The 24,211-nt window shown below is 54.1% G+C and overlaps 1 protein-coding gene and 1 long non-coding RNA gene across 7 annotated transcripts in view; both read left to right on the top strand.

Annotated features, from left to right (window-relative positions):
- The first annotated feature begins 3,992 nt into the window (after positions 1 to 3,992).
- LOC140602145 (uncharacterized) lies at positions 3,993 to 14,154 on the top strand. The gene is made up of 6 exons (XR_012005139.1): positions 3,993 to 4,069; positions 9,386 to 9,491; positions 10,733 to 10,828; positions 11,217 to 11,424; positions 12,421 to 12,607; positions 12,921 to 14,154. It is a non-coding gene; the product is annotated as an uncharacterized lncRNA (long non-coding RNA).
- A 953-nt stretch (positions 14,155 to 15,107) lies between these two features.
- SLC6A9 (solute carrier family 6 member 9) overlaps positions 15,108 to 24,211 on the top strand; it is a 32,334-nt gene continuing 23,230 nt past the window's right edge. For 2 of the 6 annotated variants that reach the window (XM_072772536.1, XM_072772542.1), the window contains exons 1-2: positions 15,108 to 15,341; positions 21,034 to 21,150. In XM_072772536.1, coding sequence (XP_072628637.1) covers positions 21,121 to 21,150 — 30 coding nt within the window. In that variant the 5' untranslated portion in view covers positions 15,108 to 15,341; positions 21,034 to 21,120. Of the gene's footprint in view, positions 15,342 to 15,535; positions 15,555 to 16,852; positions 17,088 to 21,033; positions 21,151 to 24,211 lie in introns of those variants that run through there. The other 4 variants (XM_072772539.1, XM_072772538.1, XM_072772537.1 and 1 more) reach the window with 4 other exon arrangements.

Consider the following 24,211-nt stretch of genomic DNA (forward strand, 5'->3'; position numbering starts at 1 on the left):
TCTGGGTGAACCAAGGGAATCGGTGGAACCAGAGCATTTCTCAGTTTAACTGACATCCAGAGTCACCCCAGGCAGGGGGCCAATTCTGTTGGAAAGTTACTGGCTGGGCCTTCTTTTCTTATTTAAATCACCGTACTTGGTCTACTTTAGGAAAGGGGAAAAGTTCCTATCTCCACAGCCTTTGGTTTTTCTCACATTTTTAAATAAAATCTTTGGGCCCTTGCCAGGAGCTACTCCCACATTTTGCCTCTAGAGCCGTTTCCTGACGTCTGCACGGTGAGGTTAGGGGAAGACACACAGCTTCCAACACACACGCACAGGGGTTTTGGGGGCCTGCTTTCCAAACCGCCCCCCCCCCCCCCCGGGAGCCACCCCCTGGTAAATCCTCTTGTCTTGGGCGAGGGGAGCTGCAGGCCTAACCCGCACCTCGGAATCTGAAACCGCTTAAATTCCCGAAGTGTCCACTGGAGGGCACCACGACTCCACCTGTGACGCCCTGTGCGGCCGCCTGGCCCCCGGGATTCCTCTTCCTCTCCTCCAGCCTCCCCCCCCACACCTGACCTGCGTGCTCCTTGTACTCAACTCCTAAGAAGAAACTAGGTGGCGTGAATAAGAAAGCAATGCAGCATCTCCCTGTTCTCGAGCCCTTGGTCCCAGGGCAGCACACGCTCACACCAGCCAGTCATTCTTTCCCCTCAAAATGTATGTGACTGACAGGTGCAGTTGTGTTATCAGCGCAGGTGATTTCACAGTGCTGGACCCCTGTGAATGCTCCAGGAGAAGCCAAAGGGTTGAGTTGGCTCTAGGGTCATTATGCAAACATAAGGGACACCCGGGTGGCTCGGGGGTTGAGCACCTGCCTTGGGCTCAGGTCTTTTTTTTTTTTTTTTTTTTTTTAATTTTTTTATGATAGTCACAGAGAGAGAGAGGCAGAGACACAGGCAGAGGGAGAAGCAGGCTCCATGCACCAGGAGCCCGATATGGGATTCGATCCCGGGTCTCCAGGATCGTGCCCTGGGCCAAAGGCAGGCGCTAAACCGCTGCGCCACCCAGGGATCCCGGGCTCAGGTCTTGATCCCGGAGTCCTGGGATCCAGGCCTGCATCAGGCTCCCTGCAGGGGAGCTCCTGCCTCTGTCTCTGCCTCTCTCTTTCTCTCTCTCTGTGTGTGTGTGTGTCTCATGAATAAGTAAATGAAATCTTTAAACAAAAAATTTTTTTGATCATAAAAGATAAGTCAACATTGTCAGCAGGCCTACCTCATGACCACGCTGTTTCCTATCTAGACCTAGCTCTCCTCCTGGTCACCCCCACCTGCTTCCCCTCCTCCTTCTTACCTGACTCTTTGTCCCAGCACCAGCTGTTTCCTCTCCCCAAGGTTGTTATATCAAAAGTCAGGGGGCAGCCCGAGTGGCTCAGCGATTTAGCGCCACCTTCATCCCAGGGCCTGATCCTGGAGATCCTGGATCGAGTCCCATGTCGGGTTCCTTGCTTCTCCCTCTGCCTGTGTCTCTGCCTCTCTCTGTCTGTGTGTGTCTCTCATAAATAAATAAATAAAATCTCTTAAAAAAAAGTCAGGACTAATCTCTCATTAGCTCCCCCCCAAGGGAATGGGTGGCTTAATGGTATTTGCACAAGTACGTTATCTTAGAAAAAACGAAAATGAGCAAACTTTTGTGTTGAAAACATTTTTTTTAAGATTTTATTTATTTATTCATGAGAGACACGGAGAGAGAGAGAGAGAGAGAGGCAGAGACACAGGCAGAGGGAGAAGCAGGCTCCATGCAGGGAGCCCGACGTGGGACTCGATTCTGGGTCTCCAGGATCACGCCCTGGGCCGAAGGCAGGCGCTAAACTGCTGAGCCACCCGGGCTGCCCTTGTTGAAAAAATTTCTATGGCTGAGCCTCCACAATGAGATGTTACTTCTTCTTGTACAATTTGACAAAAATGGACATGTTTAAGCAGAAATGTATTCAAGCTTGGTGGCTCTCAGATCGAGGGCATGTTTTTAAGCCAGCTCAAAGGCTTGAGTTGGTCAAGTCCTACGTTTGCTATGGCCTAGCCATGTGGACTTGGGCAAGTGACTTCACCTCCATGCATCAGTTTCCTCTTCCTGTTGAAAGAGGAAGGTAAGAGCGCCCACCTACTCCACGTTGGTGGTGTGAAGATGACAAGAGTTGATGTCGTTCCTCGGGTGGTCACATGATCCCAGCTAGGCCAACGAGAGCTGTCCTTGGGGATTTAGGAGTAGTGAAGCAGGGAAAACTTATCTCTGTTCCTCTGACACCACTAAGCCGTGTGATATAAGGCCTGAGCTGCTTTTGGCCGTGTGGTTTCCTGCCATGGAAGTTTCCTGAAGTAGAAGCTATAATGAGAAAGGGTGAGAATATCCGAGTCCCTGAGTCTAGATCTCACTGGGAAAGAGTCAATGAGCAAGACTCACTGAGTGCCAGGCGCTATTATGAACGCCATCCGAGTTCGGGTTCGGTAATCCCAATAACCTCAGAAGCTCCATGTTAGAGATGAGAAAACTTGCTCAAGGTCATGGAGTGCAAGAGCTGGGATTTCAGCCTGGGCAGCCGTTGCTCTGCGTGTGAGCCCAGTAACTCTTTTTTTTTCTTTTTTTAAGATTCTATTTATTTATTCATGAGACACACACAGAGAGAGAGAGAGAGAGAGAGAGAGAGGCAGAGGGAGAAGCAGGCTTCATGCGGAGAGCCCAACGTGGGACTCGATCCTGCAACTCCAGGATCACGTCCTGGGCCAAAGGCAGGTGCTCAACCACTGAGCTACCCAGGCATCCCCAGCCCAGTAACCCTTTGTTATGGAGGACCATGGGGTGCATTGGGGGATGTCCAGCAGCACCCCTAGATGCTTAGCACACCTTCCTTCCGGTTGTGGCAACCCAAACTGTCTCTAGACATAGACAATTGCCCCGGATAAGAACCACTGCTGCCACTCCTACTGCCTCCCAAATTCTTTCTGAATTGCTACCATAGCGTCACCCAGGTCTTGTGTCAACCACAGCTTAGCGCCACCCCCCAATGCAAGTGTCAAACACAAGCAACCCGATTTCCCTCAAACCCTGGGTCACCCACAACACATGGCCACCTAGACCCCCTGGTTGTCTAAAACCTCATGTCACCCAACAGTCTGTGTCCCCAAAACTCCCTGTCACCAGTCCTGTCTCTGAGTTCGGTGGAACCCATGACCTAGTGCCCTCTGTCCTCAAGCAGAATTTCACTCCAGAGGTCTTCACAGAGACAAGGCACAAAATACGCATCGAGACAGAGACAAGGAGACAGGAACACACATGCACAACACAAGGCAGGAAGAGGCAGAGACGCTCCCAGAGACCGAGGCCCTCCAGGAGGGCCAGAGCTGGTCATGCTAAATGGGTCACCAGGGGCCCACCAGAGCCCTTCCCCCCACCTCAGGATTAGAGCTGGGGGTGAGGAGGCTAGATTCTGGGGGTAAGGAGCTTAGACCCAGTGTGACAGCTAATCGCCCACATGAGACCTCTGTCTAGGTCACCAAGCCCTGAGCAGCCCCCGCCCCCACAGTCACTCCCTTGTCCCCCACCCCCCACCCTCAGGTACTCGAGTGACAAGATCTCACCCCTGAAACATCACAGCCCAGGAAGGCAGAGACAAGAGGTCAGAGCCTCCAGCCTCCCCTCCAGCTCTGCTACCAGAGTGCCAGGAGGGGGCAAGATCCACCAGCATCTGGAGCTTTGAGGAGGGCTGGGGGCTGCACACAGAGCTTGGGTTTCCCACTGGGTTGTCCCAGGCAGGACCTGGTGGGGTGCAGAGAAACATCTTTCTGAGTTGAGAGACCTGGTGGGGGGCAGATGGTTCCTCCTATTCCTGACCCCTCAGCCACAGGGCCCCCGAGGATAACCGAATGAAAGAATCAGGCCTAATAAAAGTCTTTAAAGCAGCCCCACCCACACACTGGCCTAGCCTGGTTGCCATGGTGATACCCCAGTTGCTCCAGAGGCGGCTGCCAGTCCTTGAAGTGGGGACAGTGGGGGCAGCGGATCTTCGAACTGTAGCGGGTTGGGGTGAGAGGTCAGTGCTCTCCGGGAACATTTCTGACGGTGGCTGGGGGCTGCGTGCCCAGGTTTGTCCCCATCCCTCCTCGCTCAGCTCAGGGCCCATCCCCACCCTCCGACCCCTCTTCCTCAGCTGCTCCCTGGAATGGGCTCTCTCAGAGGCCAAATCCACCTGTAGTTCATCAAGTGCAGTTGTGAGGGCTGACCAGTGGGCTCAGGTATGAGGCTTAGCTGAGGAGCCCAAGCATGTTGCCCCAGGGTAGGGGCTCAGAGAGGTTCTAGTGGAAAAGAGAGGGTGTGAAGGCTCAGCATAAAGGTTCTGGAAACAATCCAGGCAAGACCCAGGTGCAAGAGTTCAGGCTTGGGGCAAACATGTCCTAAATATGACAGGGGGCTTCCGTGGAGGCTCAGGGACATGGACCCAGATGTGAGGGCTCCAACGGGGCTCAGCGGAGGATCTGTACTGATGTCTCCCTTCCGTAGTAGCTTGTTACTAAAAATAATTGTTAAAGCACTAAACTTCAGATGAATCTTCTTGAATGTATAAATTAAAAGGGACTGGGATCCCTGGGGGGCTCAGTGGTTTAGCACCTGCCTTCCACCCAGGCTGTGATCCTGGAGTCCTGGGATCGAGTCCCACACCGGGCTGCCTGCATGGAGCCTGCTTCTCCCTCTGCCTGTGTCTCTGCCTCTGTGTGTGTGTGTGTGTGTCTCATGAGTAAATAAATAAAATCTTAAAAAAAAAGGGCATACATTTTATATATATATATATATATATATATATATATATATATATATACACACACACACAATGGAATATTATTCCTCCATAAAAAAGAATGAAATCTTGCCCTTTGCAACAACAGGGATAGAACTTCAGGGTATTATACTAAGTGAAATAAAGACAAATACCATATACTCTCACTCATACGTGCAATTTAGGAAACACAACAAATGAGCCTGAAGTGGGGTCGGGGAGAGAGAAATCCAGAAACAGATTCCTAACTCTATAGGGAAGGAACTGATGGGTACCAGAGGGGGAGGGACGGGGGCGGTGAAATAGGGGGTGCCCTGGTGATGAATGATTTGAAAATGATTTTGAAAAGATTCTTGTGCTTGTTGGTTTTTTAAAAAGGGACTTAAATTGAGTTCCATTCCTAGAGGCTCCCCCTTAACCTTTCTGAGGCCAAGTTTTCTTATCTGTAAAATAGGAAGAATAGTATCTGGCTCGTGGAGTCATTGTCGGGACCAAATGGAAAGTGAATGTAAAGTTCTTACAGAGTGTCCTCAATAAATAATCGTGTAAAAAAAAAAAAAAGTGCGCTTAGAGACAGAAGAACCCAGGTGAAGCAAGAACACCGGGAATCATGCAGAACATTCTTCTGCTCATTCAGGGAGGCCGTAGGTGGGGGGGGAGAAGGGGTGCCCTGCAAGCGGGCGAGGGGTGCTGCCAACCACACCAGGAACATACTGGAAATCTGTAGCTGATGTGCTTTGTAATGTAAGCAGTCAAATGAGCTGGCTCGCCAAGAGCACACTAATTATAAAGGTCTAGGGCAAAAGAGGGGGCTGTTTAAAAAAAAAAAAATCGAAATACAATTGACATATAACATTGTGTACGTTTAAGGCAAATAACAAATTGATTTGCTATATTTATACTGCAAAGTGATTGCCATTAGGGCTTTAGCTAACCTCTTCCTGTCCTGTCATTAACATTTCTTCTAGCGCTGGGAACAATCACGGTCTAGTCGCTGAGCAATTTTAATGCTATAATAATTTTGCAGTCTTTTTTTGTGTGTTTTCATAATACAACTCCAGGGGCACCTGGGGGGCTCCGTCAGTTAAGCGTCTGCCTTGTGGCTTTGGTTCGGGTCATGATCTCCTGGCTTGTGGGATGTGGGCCCTGAGCCCAGTGGGGCTCTGTGCTCAGCAGGCAGTCTGCTTGAGATGCTCCCTTCCTCCCTCTGCCCCTCCCCCTACTTATGCTCTCTGCACCCCCCCAAATAACTAAATAAATCTTTAAAAAAAAAAAAAAAACTCCAGGGGATCCCTGGGTGGCTCAGTGGTTTAGCGCTTGCCTTTAGCTCAGGGCATGATCCTGGAGTCCTGGGATCAAGTCCCGCATCAGGCTTCCTGCATGGAGCCTGCTTCTCCTGCTTCTCCTGCTTCTCCCTCTGTCTGTGTCTCTGCCTGTCTCTCTCTCTCTGTCTCTGATGAACAAATAAGGTCTTTAAAAATAAATAAATAAATAAAACTCCAATTCAGTGGTTCTCAAACTTTTTTTTTTTTATCTCAGGACCTCTTTGTACTTTGAAAAATAACTGAGGACCCCAAAAAGGTTTATTTAAGTGGGTTTTATCTATTGATATTCACTGTATTCAAAGTTAAAACTGAGAGACATTTAAAATACGTATTAATTCAAAATAACAATATCAGGACTCCTGGATGGCTTGATGGTTGAGCATCTGCCTTCGGCTCAGGTTGTGACCCTGGAGACCCCGCATCGAGTTCCGCATCGGGCTCCCTGCGTGGGGCCTGCTTTTCCCTCTGCCTGTGTCTCTGCCTCTCTCTCTCTGTGTTTCATGAATAAATCTTTTTAAAAACAAAACAAAATAACAATATCAATGTTCTGTTAACATGTTAACAGAAAAAATGTCTATGAAAAATAGCTATGCATTTTCCAAAACAAAAACTTTAGTGAGAACAGTGACATAATTTTACATTTTTGTAAGTGTCTTTAACGTCTGACTTGATAGAAGACTGCTGGATTTTTTTTTTTTTTAATCAGGAGTTTTTTAGTTAAAATCCAGATTTTTAAAAATATTTTTATTTATTCGTGAGATACACAGAAAGAGAAGCAGAGACACAGGCAGAGGGAGAAGCAGGCTCCATGCAGGGAGCCCGATGCAGGACTTAATCCCACAACCCCAGGACCACACCCTGAGCCAAAGGCAGACGCCCCACCGCTGAGCCACCCAGGCATCCCAACTGCTGGATTCTTATATCTGTTTCTGCATTCAACCTGTTGCCATATGTGGGTTTGGCTGAAATATGTAAAGGAAATTCAGCCTCATAATGTATATAGTTGGAAAAGGGAAGCATTTGAATAGCCTTTTTGTTATGGATATTCTTCTTTGATACTACACCCAAACTCGACTGGTGTAGTTTCTTCTTCTTCTTCTTCTTTTTTTTTTTTTTTTTAAGATTTTATTTATTTATTCATGAGAGACACAGAAAGAGAGAGAGGCAGAGACAGGGAGCCCAATGTGGGACTCGATCCCGATGTGGGACTCAATCCCGGGTCTCCAGGATCACACCCTGGGCTGAAGGCAGCGCTAAACCACTGAGCCACCTGGGCTGCCCAGGGACTGGTGTAGTTCTTAAAGGTTCTTTGCAGTGGGGAATCTGAAACTCTATTAATGAGCTTTTCTGTTACATGAAAACCCATCGGTCTGTCCCATACCTTGAATGGATCTTTTATCCATGCATGATTTTTTAACATCACAAACTGGTCACTTGGAAGATATTGGTTCACTGAGTTAGGCAGCTCTTCCAAATATTGACACATTTTATCATACAATACAAACAAGCAAACAGAAAACCTCCACACATTCATTGATGTCATAACCAACCTCGTCAAAATTGATTTCAAACTCACGGTAGCAGATAGATATTTTCCAAATTCTAATTTTCACTGGAAAGCTCTAATTTTATCACTGGCGACAAGCTCTAAGAAGTTGTTTCCCTTAAAGTGACAGGCTCGTTTAGTTCACTTTGGAGAAAGTGTATGCCAAATACCCAAGTCTGAATAACTATTTTTTGTCATTTGTTCTTTTAAGTAAATCCAGTGAGAAAAGTGAGTTTCAGCTCATAAGTCAATTGCATAAGTGCTTTTCCCCAAGATAACTATCATACATCAGAATGCAGAAGATGTGGGATCCCTGGGTGGCTCAGCCGTTTAACACTTGCCTTTGGCCCAGGGTGTGATCCTGAGGTCCCAGGATTGAGTCCCACATTGGGCTCCCCACATGGAGCCTGCTTCTCCCTCTGCCTGTGTCTTTGTCTCTCTCTCCATGTCTCTCATGAATACATAAATAAAATCTTTTAAAAAAAAAAAAAGAATGCAGAAGATGTGCTTTATGTATGCTTCCCATGTGTCACAAAAGTATTGAAAAGACATGTAAGGGTTGAAAGTTTAAAAAAATTAATAATTTTACTGCTTCATCAAGACATTTTTTTTCATCAAGACATTTTTAAAAGATTTTATTTATTAGAGAGAGAGAGAGAGAGCACAAGCAGGAGGAAGGGTAGAGGGAGAAGGAGAAGTAGGCTCCCCAAGAAGCAGGGAGTCAGATGCTAGACTCGATCCCAGGACCCTGGGATCATGACCTGAGCCAAAGGCAGATGCTTAACTGACTGAGCCACCCAGGTGCCCTCATCAAGACATTTTTAAGTGAAGTTGCCCCCTTTCTTTCCTTTTTCCTCTTTTTTTTCCTGTGTATGTGTAGTGGCAGACAAAATACAAAGATGGTTGGAAGACACCCCCTGATTCCTACTTGGGCTCCAGGTTAGACCTGCCCACTGCTGCCCTTGCATCACTAACGTGAATATCAACGTAGTGAAAATGACAAATAATAATCGGTATTATTATGAAAATTGTTTTGGTCTTGTGGATCCCCCATAGGGGTCTTGGAGACCCCCAGAGGTCTTCGAACAACACCTTGAGAATCGGCACTTAAATTCGAATTAAAGAATTCAAGTAGCTGTATTCACTTTTCTTTTTAAATGACTTTTTTTTTTGAGATAACATTCAAAGGTTTGTAAAAGGCTCTCTCAAATATCTCGTGGAAAAAATGAAAGTCCATTCCATTTGTGGTACTATTTGCTTTACTTCCTCCAAAAAGGGGCGTGGAGAGGAATCAAAAGCGGGTTGGCCCATGGGAGTGCACCAGGCATGTGAAGTCATCCATCATGTGTGTCATGGTGAGCAGGACACAGTCCTGGGACTGCAAAAGCAGACAGTGCTGGGAACTCAGGGCCCTCTGTCACCTTCCCCCACACAGTCTCAGTAACCTAACCACACATGCCTCCACAACACACACACACACACACATGCACACACACACACATGCACACACACACACACACACATACACGGGAGGACGAGCCACATGTTTTGCCATGGCTGATTTCACACAACATAAATGACAAGCCCGACCATGGTTATGCTCACACAATGCAATCAGCCACATCGAAGCCACACAAAATGTCCCAATAAGTCAATCACCCAACCTTATTGTTCTCAAAACCAATTCATGTTTTATATTCACAGTTGGAGAACTTCAATGGCCCTACACCCAATCGTGCTTACACTCAAACTGTGTAACTAAAAAACATCTCCGGTTGCCATGCAACTCTGTGTGGATACTGTTCACAAGGTGAGAGGGTAGGTTTGGGAGACAGGACAACGTGGGCTCAAGCTCAAGTTCAACCATTTACTGATTCTGTAAACTTGGGCGAATTATTTAACTTTCCTGAGCCTGAATTCTAGAAAATGAGGGCAATTGCCACCTTGTAAACTTGAGGTGAGGACGACACAAAATAACCAGACAAGTGACAGCAGCACCTGGTCTGGCCAGATGTGCCCCAGGGGAATCCAGCTGTAACTGCCGTGTATGGCTTTTGTCACCAGAGGGCACCAGGTCTCCAAGGTGTCCGTGGGGGGTGCAGGAAGAAACCAGGCCAGAAAGGCCAGGATGCCTGGGAACGATTCCTGAGGCAGGTGCAGACTGGGGAGGTGTGGGGGTGCGGCCAGGGATGCTCATGGGCCCTTACGGCCCCCAAGCCCCAGCCCCCAGCCCCCAGCCCCCAGCACCAGAATGTGCTGCCGGGTAAGACGGGCACCTCCTGGGAGGATCCTGGTGTCACCTAGGAAGGAGGATGAGCACTCACTGTATACCAGGCCCTCGTCACACATAAGTAACCCTCATAATATTATGATTGATCCTCACTACTACTAGTATCCTTTTTTTTAAAAAAGATTTTATTTATTTATTCATGAGAGACACACAGAGAGAGAGAGAGGCAGAGACACAGGCAGAGGGAGAAGCAGGCTCTATGCAGGGAGCCCGATGTGGGACTCAATCCCTGGTCTCCAGGATCACGCCCTGGGCCAAAGGCAGGCGCTAAACCGCTGAGCACCCCGGGCCGCCCACTACTAGTATTCTTGTTGAGGATATTCCAGAAACTGAAGGCCCAGCTTCCCCATATAGTAAGCTGGAGAGCTGGCTTCAGAATCTAGGTTCCTAACCACAGCTCTTCAATGGTCTCCCAGAGACCCCTCCCCTCCTCCTCCTGGGGCTCTTCCAGGACTCTCTGACCCCTGCCGTCTGTCCTGGAGCTCAGCCAGACTCAGCTGACCCTTTCCCCTCTTCCAGCCTCTCCCTGCCTGCTCCCTGGGCCTGCCCTGGTAAGAGGCTTATCAGGCATGTGGGGGAGACAGATAAGGCAAGGCCCCGAACACGGCTTTATCCGATCCTGCCATCCCCAGCTGCTGGGAGTTGGGGGAGCTGCCAGCAGATGGAACCCCACCCACCCAGGCAGCCAGACAGCACCCACACCCAGAGCCTTGTGTCCCTCCCTGCCATGTCATAGCTCCCTGTGATGTCATCATTTGCAGTGACATCATTGCTCCGTCCCTCCTTCAAGTCTAAGGGGGCCAATGAGATGCAAGTTGGGGAAGCAGAGTCCGACAAGAGTCCTAGCCATGCTCCAGGTCAGCACGGTGTGTTGGGCTGGTCTGGGAAGAGAGGGTGGTGTCCCGGGATCCTCCTGAGGGTGGGTGGCTATTTTTGGCATTGGCTGCTTCACTTATAGCCACCCTTCTTCCTGCCTTTTCGATCCAGACAGGCTCTGGGTCCAGCAGGGGCGGGAGCAGTGGTGGCAATCTCTAGGCCCACTGCAGGGTGGCTCTGGGTATCACCTCTAGCTCTCCACCAGCACCCTGCTCCCCACAGGGAGGCCTGCTCGTGGGGCACAGGGGCCTTGCATCACTTCCCTTGGGCAGCAGCGAAGCAGGGAGGGACCGTAACGGATGGCCAGACAGACAGACATAGCCAGCCCCTGTTCTGAGAGTCACCTGCTGACACAATTTATGTTCACAGCCTCTCACCAACACTATGACATGCCGACAGCCGTCGCATCTCACAGCTATGCCCTCGGCCACATGGGCCACAGATGGTGACCCACACCAACACACTGGCACAAGCACATCGTCATACATCCCATATCGAGAGCAGGGACCCCTTTTCTCTCATGACTCTATTCCTAGAGATTATTAGCCAGTTCCCAGAGGATGCACACTCCTATGTGGTGAGTAAATGGACGCTGGATTATATAGGCCCTGTGACTGGGAAAGCCATCCCTCCTGCTGACCCTCTTGACCTCTCCAGACCCAAGATGGGGGCATCAGGGAAGCAGTACTGCTGTTTCCACCACCACTGATGGTCCCAACTTCAGTGACAGCCACTCTCCAGGTTATACCAGTCTCTGGAGGGCCCTGGGCCATGTAGGCCCACTGCTCCTCCCCTTTGGGTGTGTTCCGGTGGGTTAGGACATTGGCGCTCAAAATTGGATATTAGGAATGTTGGGTGGTCTAGATGTTGGGTACCCTGGGCATGAGACCCCCTGGGTATTGGACCCCCGAGGCTCTGGGAATTGAGAACTCTGAGTTTGGGTTTTCTATGGTGTTGGGAGCTCCGGCACCCTTGGCACTGGGGATTCTGAATTTGGGGAGCTCTATGGTGTTTGAGAATCGGAGCTTTTCATGCTCTGAACGTTGGGGCTACCCCCCAGACAGGGCCAAAGCCAACGTTTCCAATCTATAGGCCTAATTTCACCCAGAGCTGCTAGGATCCAGCCTGGCACCCTGCTCTGAGCCCATGATTGGCTCGTACTGCCCCCATGGACCAGGGCCAGAGGCAGCACAACAGAACAGTCTGAGGGACACATGGAACCCCACAGACATGGATTCCCCCTGGATCGGGAACCAATTTGGAGATGCCAGGCACCGACCACTGGGCTCCAAGTTCAAGGGAGAAAGAATCTGAGAGCAGAGCCCATGCGGGCCACTCCCAGTAATCCTGCCTCTGAGGCTGGGACTCCAAGGAGGTGGAGGCCAATGGTCGTGCCAGGCTGCAGCTCAAAAGTGTCCACCCTCCCCCGACGTCTCAGCAGGGCCCCTCTGCACCCCTCCACCAACTCCCCAATGCCACCAGCTCCTCCAGTGCCCTTCAGAAGTGGCCCAAGTGTGGCCTTATTCCTGTTGCCGCACACATACACCTAAGCCAACTCTGTGTGTCCCAACAGAGGCCTTGATCCTGCGGGCTGACGACAACAAAGGAGGAAACCAGCCAGCACTGGGGGATCTGACGCTGGGTGCAGCCCTCCCAGGAAATGGCACAATAACTGGAGGCTTGGGAGACACACCTTAGCCCACAGTGGGTGGGGCCCTCCGCTGCCTGCCCTCTTGCCGCCCTGGCCCCAGAAGAAGCAGGTCAGCAGGTCCTCTGACCCCTTCGGTCCTCCTGTCTGTCCCAGGCCTGATTCCCCACTCTCCTGACAGCGGCCCAGGCTTAGCCATGCTCTTCCCACTCTGTGGGCCAGCTGCCCCGGGCCAGGAGCTCACAGCCAGGGACAAGGCCATCCCAGTTTCTGACCTGGGCTCAGCCCAGACCTGCCTCCCTTGGGGCCTCATTTTAGTTGGAAAAAAAAAAAAAAGCCAAAAAAAAAAAAAAACACACCAACAATAGCTGCTCTCCTCCCTGTCTCACAGAGCTGTTTTTTTTTTTTTTTTTTTTTTTTTTTAGCTGGCTTTTCAAACCAAAATCTTTCTCAAGTTTCTCCTCCGGATTCAACTCACTGTATAGCTGCCTGAAGTCCTTTCTAGATCAAGGCGGGTAAAATGCACACATCCATGAATCTCTCTACATGTGTACAAATATATTTTGTGTTTTCTGTCCAGCAAAACCCTCAAGAGCAAATTTCCAACTTCCCCAAACACCCCAGGGAAAATCTTTTCTCCCCAACCCATGGACTAAGGTGATGACTGCCTCCTTGCCTTGGATTCATGCCAAACTATCTTCCTGATAAGGCCTCAGAGAGCTAAACCCTGAGCACCCCACCCTCCCCTGCCCCCAGCCCCCAGGGCCCCAGGGCCTCCTGGGCATCTGGCTCTGAGTATCCCGACCTCCCTTCACATGGATGCCTTAGTGTGAGGTAGGAAGTCCCGGTTTCCTTGGGCCACAATAATCATCAGAAACTTCACTGATAGGCTTGGGCTTCTCTTCCTGTGCCCCTTTACCCTCTGTCTATTGCTTCAAGAGAGAAGGAGGCCATCGTCCTGCCTTCTCACACACTTCCTTGTCCCCACTCCCTACCTGGGGGCCTTTTCTTTCTTTCTTTTTGTTTTTTAAGATTTTATTTATTTATTTATTTATTTATTTATTTATTTATTCATGAGAGAGAGGCAGAGGGAGAAGCAGGCTCCCAGCAGGGAGCCCGATGCAGGACTGGATCCCAGGACCCCAGGATCACGACCGGAGCTAAAGGCAGATGCTCAACCACTGAGCCACCCAGGTGCCGCTTGTCCCCGGAGTTGGGGACACCCCCACACTGCTACACAGAGCTGCTGCAGTGTGCCTACAGACACTTCTCCAGAAACACAGATCCACCTGCACAAATCCACAGGGGCAGGGGCATGACGACTCAAGTGTCAAGAGTAGAGGCGCACTCAAGCGCACACACGCACAAGCCACCTGCGATTCGTTCATGGGAGAGTATAACTCCCAAACATGCTATACCTGCTAGGTTTGGGAACAAAGTAAAAATGCAAATAATCTTGTGATGAGATAGTCTTTCCAGATCTAATCAGGTCTCCCAATGTAAATAGGTTGTAAGTTCCGAGCCTAGGGCCCTGGAGAAAGTCTGTGAAATGGGCTGTGTGCGGCCTGAGAGCGTTCCTGTGGTCAGGAAATGTCTGTGCCTGATACCTATTATCTTGCTCAGTGCCTCTGATTGTAAATTAATAAAGTGGAATCTCACTTGTGTGACTTTGGCGTGTGTGCATCAGCTTCTTGGAGGCTGACTGTCCCCAGGGAATAAAGCCAGTCTCCTGACCAGACAACAGTGAGGAATCGAGTCCAGGTACAGAGGGGGTACTATGTCTCTGGGCTGGGCCCCTTCCAGGCAGATGCCTCACTCAGGCTGGGCCAATACCCGTTTCTCTGACAGCCAGTACCAACTAGTGGCTCTTGCTACACTACGTAAGCAAACTCTGCGCCAACTGCCAGGCATTGCTGTCCAGGGAGACGCCTGGAACAACGTGTCTTAGCTCATCCTCTCCATTTCACAGGGGAGGAAACTGAGGCTCAGCACACTGCTTTTGGCAAAGTCTCCTTTATCTAGTATTGGAACCCAGGTCTGTCCCCTCAGGGAGGGAATAAGGGACCCAGGTTGGTGTCTGCAGCCCAGGAACACAGCAGCAGAGTAGGGCTGCCCAAACCAGCGGTCCAAGGAGCGTCCCTGGAGGAAGGACTACCCCCTAGACCTCCAGTTCCAAGGATCAGGACCGGGGCCTTACCCAGCTGTGCCCAGAGTCCCTAGAGGCACCGCTCCAAAGGGAATGGAATTTGCTCTGGCTTCTCCCCGGGGGCAACGCAGGCGCAGAAGCCCAGGGGCCTGGAGGGCCAGCTCCAGCCCCAGCCCCCCGAAGTGCCCCAGGTCTTCTGGCTTCACTCCAGCCTAGTCCGAAGTGGGCAAGGACAACTGCTTCCTCCAAGGGCCCCAGGCGGCGGGCAGCAAGGCCAGGGCGAAGAAGGGGGGTTCCTTTGCGGAGCCCACTCCCAGGGGTTCCTGGGGATCAATCATCCGAAAGCTGGAGAGCCTTGTAATTTTATTCCCTGGGAGGAGGAGCCTGAGAAGTCGGCCAGTGGGGTGGGGATGAAACGGGGAAGGGGGGGGAGAGCAGCCAGGGGAGCCGTTCAGGGAGGGGAGGGACTTGGCTGGGTCTCCCAAGCCTTCTCCACTCTCCAAACTTTCACCAAACTCTTGGCCCCCGCCTCCCCGAAACCAAAACACAACAAGCTCCGGAGGAGCCTCGAGCGGCGCGGCGGGGCGGGCGGACTCGCGGCGGCTCTGAGCCTCGGGAGGCTGATGCAACTTTCCCTTTAAGAAAGCCACCTGGGCGCACCGCGGTGCGGACCCAGCGCCCGGCCGGGGGCTGCAGCATGGTAAGGGGCTCGGGGAGGGCCGCGCCGAGCCCGCGCCGCTGTCCGTCCTGCCGTCCGCCTGGGTTCGGTGGCTCCGCGGGGCTAAGCCCCGGGAGCAGCGGGCAGCAGTGCGTGTGCGTGTGTCTGTGTGTGCGATCGCGCTTGCAGGCGGGCATCCGTGGGGGAGAGTGTGGGCGCACGCACGAGGGTGTCTGTCTCGCCGCAGAGATCGGGGTAGGTGCGCGCGTCTGGGTGTCACCGCTGTCACCAAGGAGCTCCAGCGGGCGAGACCGGGGGGGGGGGGGGGCGCGCTCCCGAAGCGGGGGGGCGCTGCGTGCCGACGCCGGGGCGGTCGGGGGCGGCGGGCGCGGGGCTGTGCGGGCAGCGCGGGAGCCGAGCCGCCCCGGTCCGTCTGGGGCGCCAGCGGGTCTGCGCGCCGGGGGCCTGCGGCCGGCTCTGCGCCCCCCTGCGGGCTCCCGCTCCGCCCGTCCGCGCCCCGCAGGCCCCGCCGCCGATCTGGCCCCTCCGGCCGGCCTGCCTCCCTTCCCGCCCGCCCACCCGCCCGCCGGGTCCGGGTTCCCGCGCGCCCGCGGGTGCCGGGGAGCCGCGCAGGGGTCCCGGCGCCTCGGGATCTCTGTCCGCGCCCCCCCCCCGGCCCCCGCGTTGGGCAGGGACTGCGGCCGTGGAGTTCCTTGGGGGCGGCTACTCCGGGGAAAATCCGCGCCCTCCCTGCCCAGCCTCCACTCGGGCGCGTGCGGGGCGGGCCCGGGCGGCCACAGGTGAGGCCGGGGGCCCGCAGCCGGGCGCGCACCCCCAGCCGGCGCCCCGCACCCCGCAGCCGCGGCGGGCGCTGGAAGGCGGCGGGGCCCGCGCGGGCCGGGAGGGGGCTGGCGGGGCGGGCCGGGAGGGGCCGGAGCCGGCCTGGGGGCGGGGCGAGGGGGCGGGGACCTCGGCGCCCGGTACTTTTCCACCGCTGGGGCCGGGGGCGGGGCCGCCGCCTCCACACCAGCTGAGAGGCCCACACGTGGCGGCTGATGTAACACCGCCCCCAACACCTCGCACCTCGATTAAAGCGGGCGCACCCCGCTTCGAGGAACCGGGGTGCGACGGGCGGCGCCGCAGCTCCAAAGGCGACCGCGCCCCTGCCGGCCGGCGGGGGGCCTCCTCGCGGTCCGCCGGCTGCTTCTTAAAGGAGCCGCGCCCCCTTTCGGGCCTGCTCCCCGCAGGCCACGCCCCCTCGCCGCTCACTCTTAAAGGAGCCGCGTCCCCGGCTCTGACAGCTCCAAGCACAAAGCACGGCTCTATTTCTATGCTGGAACAAGCTTGAGGCTGCGGTTGCTAGAAGATAAAGGCTGGGGTGGAAGTGGGGGACCCGGGGGGGGGGGCCGGGGAGTGGAAAAGGAAAGAAGGACGTGAGAAGTCCAGAGTGAGGGTGCATCGGAAGGTTGGAGAATAGTGGGTGAGGGAACTGGTTCTAGGAAGGGACCAATGGGCGGCACTGAGCATGCCCGAGTGTTTCCAAGGACCGCAGAGAAAACGCCCCCTTACTCGGCCTACACTGCGACTGCGGCGGTGCCCGCTCAGTGCCAGCCCCGGGGACAGAGAAGAATCACACGTTTGCCCTGGAAGAGCTCTCCAGGGCGTGGGGAGCCAGATCTGGGCACCGATGACCATGCCGCAACACTGTATGTGACGGGCGTGTTAATCAGATGTACTCAGCGTGCTTTGGGGGTACGGGGGAAAGGTGACAGCAATTGGAGGAGGAAGGTAGGCTTCTTGAAGAGAATGCCATTGGGACGTGGCATTGAAGCTGGGTAGGATATGTACAGATGGAAATGGGGGCAAGGATGCTCAAGGAAGAGGGAGCCTCCTGCACAAACGCGGAGGCAAGAAGCCCTGGGAATGCTGGAGAGTCCCGCATGGCCACAGGTGGCTGCAGGTAGCTGACCTGGGCTCCAGGCAAAACTAGAAGCCCTCCCCTGCTCCCACAGCCCCTCCACTCCCTCGGTCACAGTGAAAAGAGTGTATGCTTCCTCCCCTCTCTTTCTTCTTAACTGTGAGGTCCTTTTTTTTTTTTTTTTTTTAACTGTGAGGTCCTTGAAGACAGGGGAAGAGCCTGTCACCTTTCCATTCCCAGAGAGGACCCCAGGGCTTGGCTCAGATGGACCCTTACAATTGACTGACAGCCCCGTTTGGGAGAAGGAAGGACAGAGCAATGAGAGGGTAGAGGTAGTGGGGGTCCTGCGCATCCCCTCTCACCATCCACCCTTGAGCAGCTCACAGGCCAGCTCACGCCCAGCTGGCCCTCTCCTCACTCCAAACCTGTTGCACCCCCACACTCCTGTCCTTGGGCCTGGCCCTGGCTTCTTCCTGTTGCACCAGCAGAAACCAGACACCCCTGTTTGTCCCTCACCTCTCGTGCAGCTCATCATGGAGTCCTGCCAGTGTTGCCTTCTCTATTTTTCTCAGGTCTGTATACCTCTCCCCATCCTATGGCCACCTTCCCGGTCTCTACCTTCTCCTCCCCGGCCTGGCCTCTTCCTGACTGACTTTTTTTCCACTAACCCCTCCCTCCTTTCTCCTTTCTCCACACTGTGTCCTTTCTCCACACTGTGTCTAGGGTGATGTTTTTAAAATGTGCATTCCACCAGTTGCTCCTGCCAGGTACAATTCTGCCTTAAAGCCTTTGATCACGGCCATTGCCCTCAGGATAAAAACCAAAATCCAGGTCCCAAAGGCCCTGACCCTGCTTATCTGTCCACCTTCATCTTTGGTCACTTTCTCCCTGGTGATCTGAATCCAGCCTCAGGGTCTTTGCACATACTACTTCATTTGCTTGGATCTCCCTTCCTGTTCTCTTCCTCACTATTGCCACTTTGCCTAGAGTAGTCCCTCTGACCCTATAACATTGCTTCCTCAGGAAAGCCCTCTGTGGCTATCAGACAAGGCCAGGTCCCCCTGCTCTAGACTCTCATAGAAGGATCTTTCTCCTTCACACCCTTTATCTCAGTCTTTGATTGTCTGCCTCTGAGTCATGAGTTTCCCCCAGCCTGTAAGATGCAGGAGGGCAGAGACCAATGACTTCTTGCTGCCCAGCACCGGTCTGGCCCAGAGCAAGCCTGAAATAAATATTTGTGGAATAAATGAATTGTGGCCAGCCTTAAATGCCTGCTAAACAATCTAGGCCATGTCCTGTTGTCTGTGGAGAACAATGAGGGGGAATTGGGGCCTTAGGGCTTTGGGAAAATTAATGGACTGGGAGGTGGGGACTTGCAGGGGAGTCCAAAATAAAGCAGAAACTTCAGAATTTACAAAGGAAGGGTTACTAGCCCCATCTTCCAGATTAAGTAAACTGAGGATCGGAGAAGTTAAGTAACTTGCTTGAAGTCACATACAGAGTGAGCGGCAGAAGCAGAATTCCAGGCCAGGCCTACCAGAGCCCAGAGCCCAAGCTCTCTGTCATGTGCTGAACCCACAGCTTGCCAGTGGTAGTCCGTATGGGGACCACTTTTGTTTTTGTGTTTTTTTTTTAAAAGATTTTATTTATTTATTCATGATAGACACACAGAGAGAGAGGCAGAGACACAGGCAGAGGGAGAAGCAGGCTCCATGCACCGGGAGCCCGACGTGGGATTCGATCCCGGGTCTCCAGGATCGCGCCCTGGGTCAAAGGCAGGCGCTAAACCGCTGCGCCACCCAGGGATCCCATGGGGACCACTTTTGAACGGTTGGATGGGGCCATTTAACAGAAATGGCAGAGGCAGGAGAGGCAGCAAAGCTTTATACCCAACTCATTCGTTCTCCTGGAGGCCACCACCAGGCAGTCTTTGGGTCACTAACCAGTAAACGCTTTAAGCACAAGGACTGTATTTGCAGTAAGTGTTCAGGGATAACCTGAGTGAGAACACTGTGGAGCCTAAGTCCCTGGGCAGAGTGCCCTCAGTTTACTTACCTAACCAGGGGGCATAACAGTGACCAACCCACGAGGTGGCTCTTAATAATGCCATCTGCTGTTATTACTGTTTGTTGGCTGAAGAGGGACAGCTTTGGGGAAGTCACATGGAGAGTTTACGGCTTAGGGAGAGGTGTAGTGAGTGAAGACAAGACTGTGATCTTCTAAGGGAACACAAACCCCCCCTTTTGGTCTCCTGGGCTGCCCCCAGGAGACCAAAACCATGCACAGGGACCTCTTTAGGAGGACCCCTTTGAGAGGCAGAGAGGCCAACCTGGATGAGTGACAAAAGGGAAATGGTTACAGGTCACATCTGCGCCTGCCTCTGCCCCGGGGAGAGGGACCCTGAGTGGCCAGGGCCAAGTCCTAAGGAAGCCAAGGGCTGATTTTCATAGGCGAGGTGCTCCTTCCTGGTCTCTTCTGGCCTTCTACAACCTTCCTGGGCCTAGAGGAGAGAGGCGGCCCTTTACAGGAGGCCATGGGTGGGGCAGAGTGGCACAGAACAGCCTTTGGAGTAGAGTCTGCTCCCTGGGAGGGGAGAGAAGGCCTCAGAAGCCGAGCCCAGTCCCTCCAGGGACCAGGCACAATGGAAGTTAAACAACCTTGTCCACCGAATGCAGGGTTTCCCTCCCATGAGAGAATTCTTTGAGGCTCCCTGAAGGTGGAATTCTCTCCTGAGGCCTGTCAAAAACTACCCTCTATTCCATCTGGGTCTCACATTAAACCTGGATACACCAGCTTGGCCGCGCAGCCACTCCTTCCATTTGTCTGCTGCCTTCTCCAGCTCGGCAGGCCCACACTGCATCTCAGAAGCTTCCCACAAGATCTCTGGCTGACCTGGACCATCATTCCAGGACCTCAGTCTTACCCATTGCCCTTCGATTCAAGTCAAGCAAGACTTCCTGAAAGCACGTACGGGGCAAGGTGCAGGCGTAGAGGGTAAATGAAACACGGACCCAACCCTCAACCCGCAGACTCATGGTTGATGGACATAAGCAAATAAGTCTTGAATGAGTTGATAAGGACACTAGTAGAAATCTGCCAAAAAAAGAAAGGAGGAAGCAATTTGTTCACGCCAGCTGGGGAGAGTGCCAGGAAAGGCCACAGAGAAGAGGTGACACTTAAGCATGGTCCTAAAGGATTTGCAGAACTTTACAGGGTGAGCCAGAGGGAAGATGTTGCTGGCAGGGGACAGCCTGAGCCAATGGAAGGGGGGCAGTCCCGTGCACGGTGTGTTTGGTGTTCATAGGGCTTATGGTCCAGGTTAGTGATATAACAACATGTCCAGATGCCCTGGAGCCCAAGCCGAGCAGCGCCAGGATGAGAAAGCACTGTCCTGGCTGCCCGGCTGGGGTGACGATGGGGAGCGTGCACTGACCCCAACGGACTCCCCTTCAGGAGAAAGGTTGAAGCCATCCACACAGACGATGAAGGAATTGGACTCTGTCCCAGTTCTGTGTTCATTTTTTAATCTTTTATAGAATTGGGCATCTGGAGAGTCAAAAATAGACCTTTGCCCATTGGGACAGGAAGCCTGGAGACCAAGGGATCCAGGGGAAGGGTTGGAAGAAGGGCTATGAGGGAGCTGATTGAGGGGCATCCAAAGAGGACAAAGATGGGAAAGCGCCTGGCAGAGGGTGGGCTGGCCTGGGTGGGGCAGGAGCCTGGCAGGGACTGTCCTGGAGCACCCTGAGGGCCACACCTGGCCTGCCCTCACCTTCCCCGGCCAGGTTCCCACCCCGTTCTCTGCTCTCTCTACAGCTCTTGAGATCTGTGGTCTGAAAGGTGCTGGAAGCGGAGCCTGTGAGTGCGGTCCAGGACTCCAGAGTCCCCCAGCCTGCTGCTGCTATGGTAGGAAAAGGTGCCAAAGGGATGCTGGTGAGTACAGGAACCAGACTGCAGGGAGGAAGGGGAGGATGGTGAGCACCGCCCCTCTGAGGCCTTCTGCCAGCTACTTGCCGTGGTAGGAGGGCCTAGGAGGCTTCTTGGGGCCCTGAGTCTGGCTCTGCCCGGGCTCCTGAGTGCTGGGGCTGTCCCAGGCCCCAGGCAGGCAGCCCCTTGCCCAACAGGTTAGATGGTGCTGCAGCTTGGAGCCCAGAACGGGGCAGAGTCTGCTCCAGAGCCCACAGACGCCACAGGGGCAGGAGCACACTCCCCATCCCCAACACAAGAGATGCTCGGGAGAGGCTGCAACTGGTCCTGCTGGGAGGCCAGTAGGGTTGGCACCCTGGCACCCCCCTGCACCCCATGCTCTGCTTGCAGCAGGAGGCATTCAGTACTTGCTAATCAAGGGGTCTCCAAACCTGTCTGGTTCTCCTCTACTTCCCTGGTTCCTTCTCACTCTGAAAAGTAACAACATTTCCTCCTCTGAGGCCTCGGAAAACTTCCCTCTCCCCCTTCCCCAAGCCATGGCCCTTCCTTTGCCCGCTGCCCCGGAGCACAGGAGAGTTGGTAGAGAGGCACCGTGAGGAGCAGAGGGCAAGAGCCGGGCCTGGTCAGGGCTTGAAGGAGGAAGACTCCCTGACGGACAGAGCGGGTTGGCACTGGAAGCAGGAACCGGGACAAAGATGTCAGATCCTATCCCAAGAGCAGTGGTTGTATTTCTTCTCTTGGGATCTTGCCTCAGGGACAGGCTAGGCCGGGCAGCTGTCAGGGGAGGAAGCCGGTGACCACACAGCCCTTGCCTGGGCACTCTCTTGCCCACATCAATTCCTTCTGTTGTATTTCTCATTCTGTTAAGGATTGTTTGGGCCGGGGTCTCTGCTGAGCTCCCCCACCCCCTAAATAGGCCCCGTCTCTCACCAAGGATTTCTGGAACTCAGAGTACTTGGTCCAAAGGAATGGTTTGGGAGAGGGAGATGGGAGGTTTTGCTCCAGGGTAAGGACCCCCTGTCCCGCCCCGTCCTGAACTTGTAGCATTCCGCCCCTCAGGCCTGCTCTGGCCCAGCTCCTACCTGGTTGGAACGAGCCCGAGTGAGCCAAGCTTCGGGAAGTATTCCTGAGCCAACCTGAACTCCGAGTGCTCATAAATGGGCAGAGGTAGACATCCCATGACCTGAACACTTGCTAGAGGTGATGCCGCAACACAGCCAAAAATGGGCTCCCTGTTCCCAGGGGAGGCTGGGAATCGCCACGGGCCTGTCGTCCGGGGGAAGCAGGGTGTGGCTCTGCCCACGCGTGGAGAGTCTGAGCCCCATGAAACCCAAGAAACCCCCCGAGTATTCCCTGGCTGCTCTTCTTCCTCGGGAGCGACCCGGGAAGGACTGGCACAGGCAAGCGGCCGAGGTGGGGAGCATGGGGGCCACCGGGGGAGCGTGAATCACGAGGTCCGGTGACCGGCCGGGGCTCCGCTTCCCGGACTTGGGCTCTGCGGGGCCAGCCTGTGTGCGGAAGGCAGCGCTGCCTTGGGACGCGCGTTCCCAGCCCCAGGATGTGCCTAAAGATAGCCGGGGCTTGGTTTCCTCCGTGCCCTCTGCCCTTTGGCTTCTGCCCGCCACTGCTTGTTTGAGGCCCATAACATCTGTCCCTTGGGCCCCCCCCCGCCCCCAGTGGTTGCTGGAGATTCTATTCCTGCCTCTTTCTCGGTTCTGCTGATGACCTTGGGCTACTCTATTCTCCGGCCCCAGTTTGGAACTGGAGCCACCTCCATTCAGTGCTCGTCTCTAGGAAACGGGCTCAGAGGAGCGCTAGCCCTCCTGGCTAACCTAGGCAGCTGAGCCAGCACTTTGTGAGGTGCCTGTGCCCCCCTAAAGGCAAAGCGCTGAGGACACTCCTTTCAGACATGCCCTTCTCGGGATCCCTGGGTGGCGCAGCGGTTTAGCGCCTGCCTTTGGCCCAGGGCACGATCCTGGAGACCCGGGATCGAATCCCACGTCGGGCTCCCGGTGCATGGAGCCTGCTTCTCCCTCTGCCTGTGTCTCTGCCTCTCTCTCTCTGTGTGACTATCAAAAAAAAAAAAAAAAAAAAAGACATGCTCTTCTCTCCGTGCCACGGTGGGGGCAGAAGAGAGGGTACTGAGGGCCAGGCATGTAAGCCATGCGGACAGTCTGGGGCCTGTGGCTTCTTTGGCCATTTGTGCCCTGTTTTGTGGGTAGTGGACCGCTAGCCCCTGCCCTGGGCTGCCCCCTGCTCCCCGGGCTCTCTTGAGCATCCCCAGACACCCTGCATCCATCTCAGAGCTCTTGCCCTGCTCTTCATGTGGCAGGCACCCCATGGAGAAGTGAGCCCCTTTGCAGCACGTGCCCAGGCCCACATGCCCGCTGCACGTGTCCCTCCCTCCATGCCGGCCCAGATGGTCTCTGCCAGGCCAGCTCAGCTGCCTCCCTCACGCCTCAGCAGCTCCTAGGACAGGGCCATGCAAGAACCCAGCTGGCCGGGGTGCCTCCAAGCCTGGGAGCAGCTGGGATGCTGGGGGGCACCAGGGGTGGGTGGGGTGATACTTCTCTACACGTGTGGGGTGGGGCTGCCTGAGGCTCGGAGGCCAGGGCGCTGGAGGAGAGGAGCCCAGGGCCGGAGAGCCCCACTGGGTCAGCTTTAACCACACGGCCTCACAGCAAGGTCACAGGCTGGCTGATTCAGTCCCCTTCCCATGCCCGCTCCCCACTGGCAACAGAGTCTGGGGCAACAGAGGCCTTGGTGAGCCTCACTGGCCTCTCCCCATATCTTTGAGGACTCTGGTTGCTTCTGCCGTTGGGAAACCTTGTGATGAATAAGAGCGGAGTCACCTGGGCTAGGGCCCTGAGCGCCAGAGCATCTAAATCATCCCAGAAGGCTTTGCAAGCACCACAGGCCACCCCAGGCTGCCCCACCCTGACCTGTTGTATTACGCTCTGATAGGAGGATGTGTACCCTCCTCTTATCTGCACCATCCATTGCAGGGCCTGGCACACAGTGGGTGCTCACCCAGCCCACATCCTGGCAAGTGGCAAGTGCTCAACTA

Source organism: Canis lupus, chromosome 13, assembly GCF_048164855.1.
Source record: "Canis lupus baileyi chromosome 13, mCanLup2.hap1, whole genome shotgun sequence".
Classification (NCBI taxonomy): domain Eukaryota; kingdom Metazoa; phylum Chordata; class Mammalia; order Carnivora; family Canidae; genus Canis; species Canis lupus.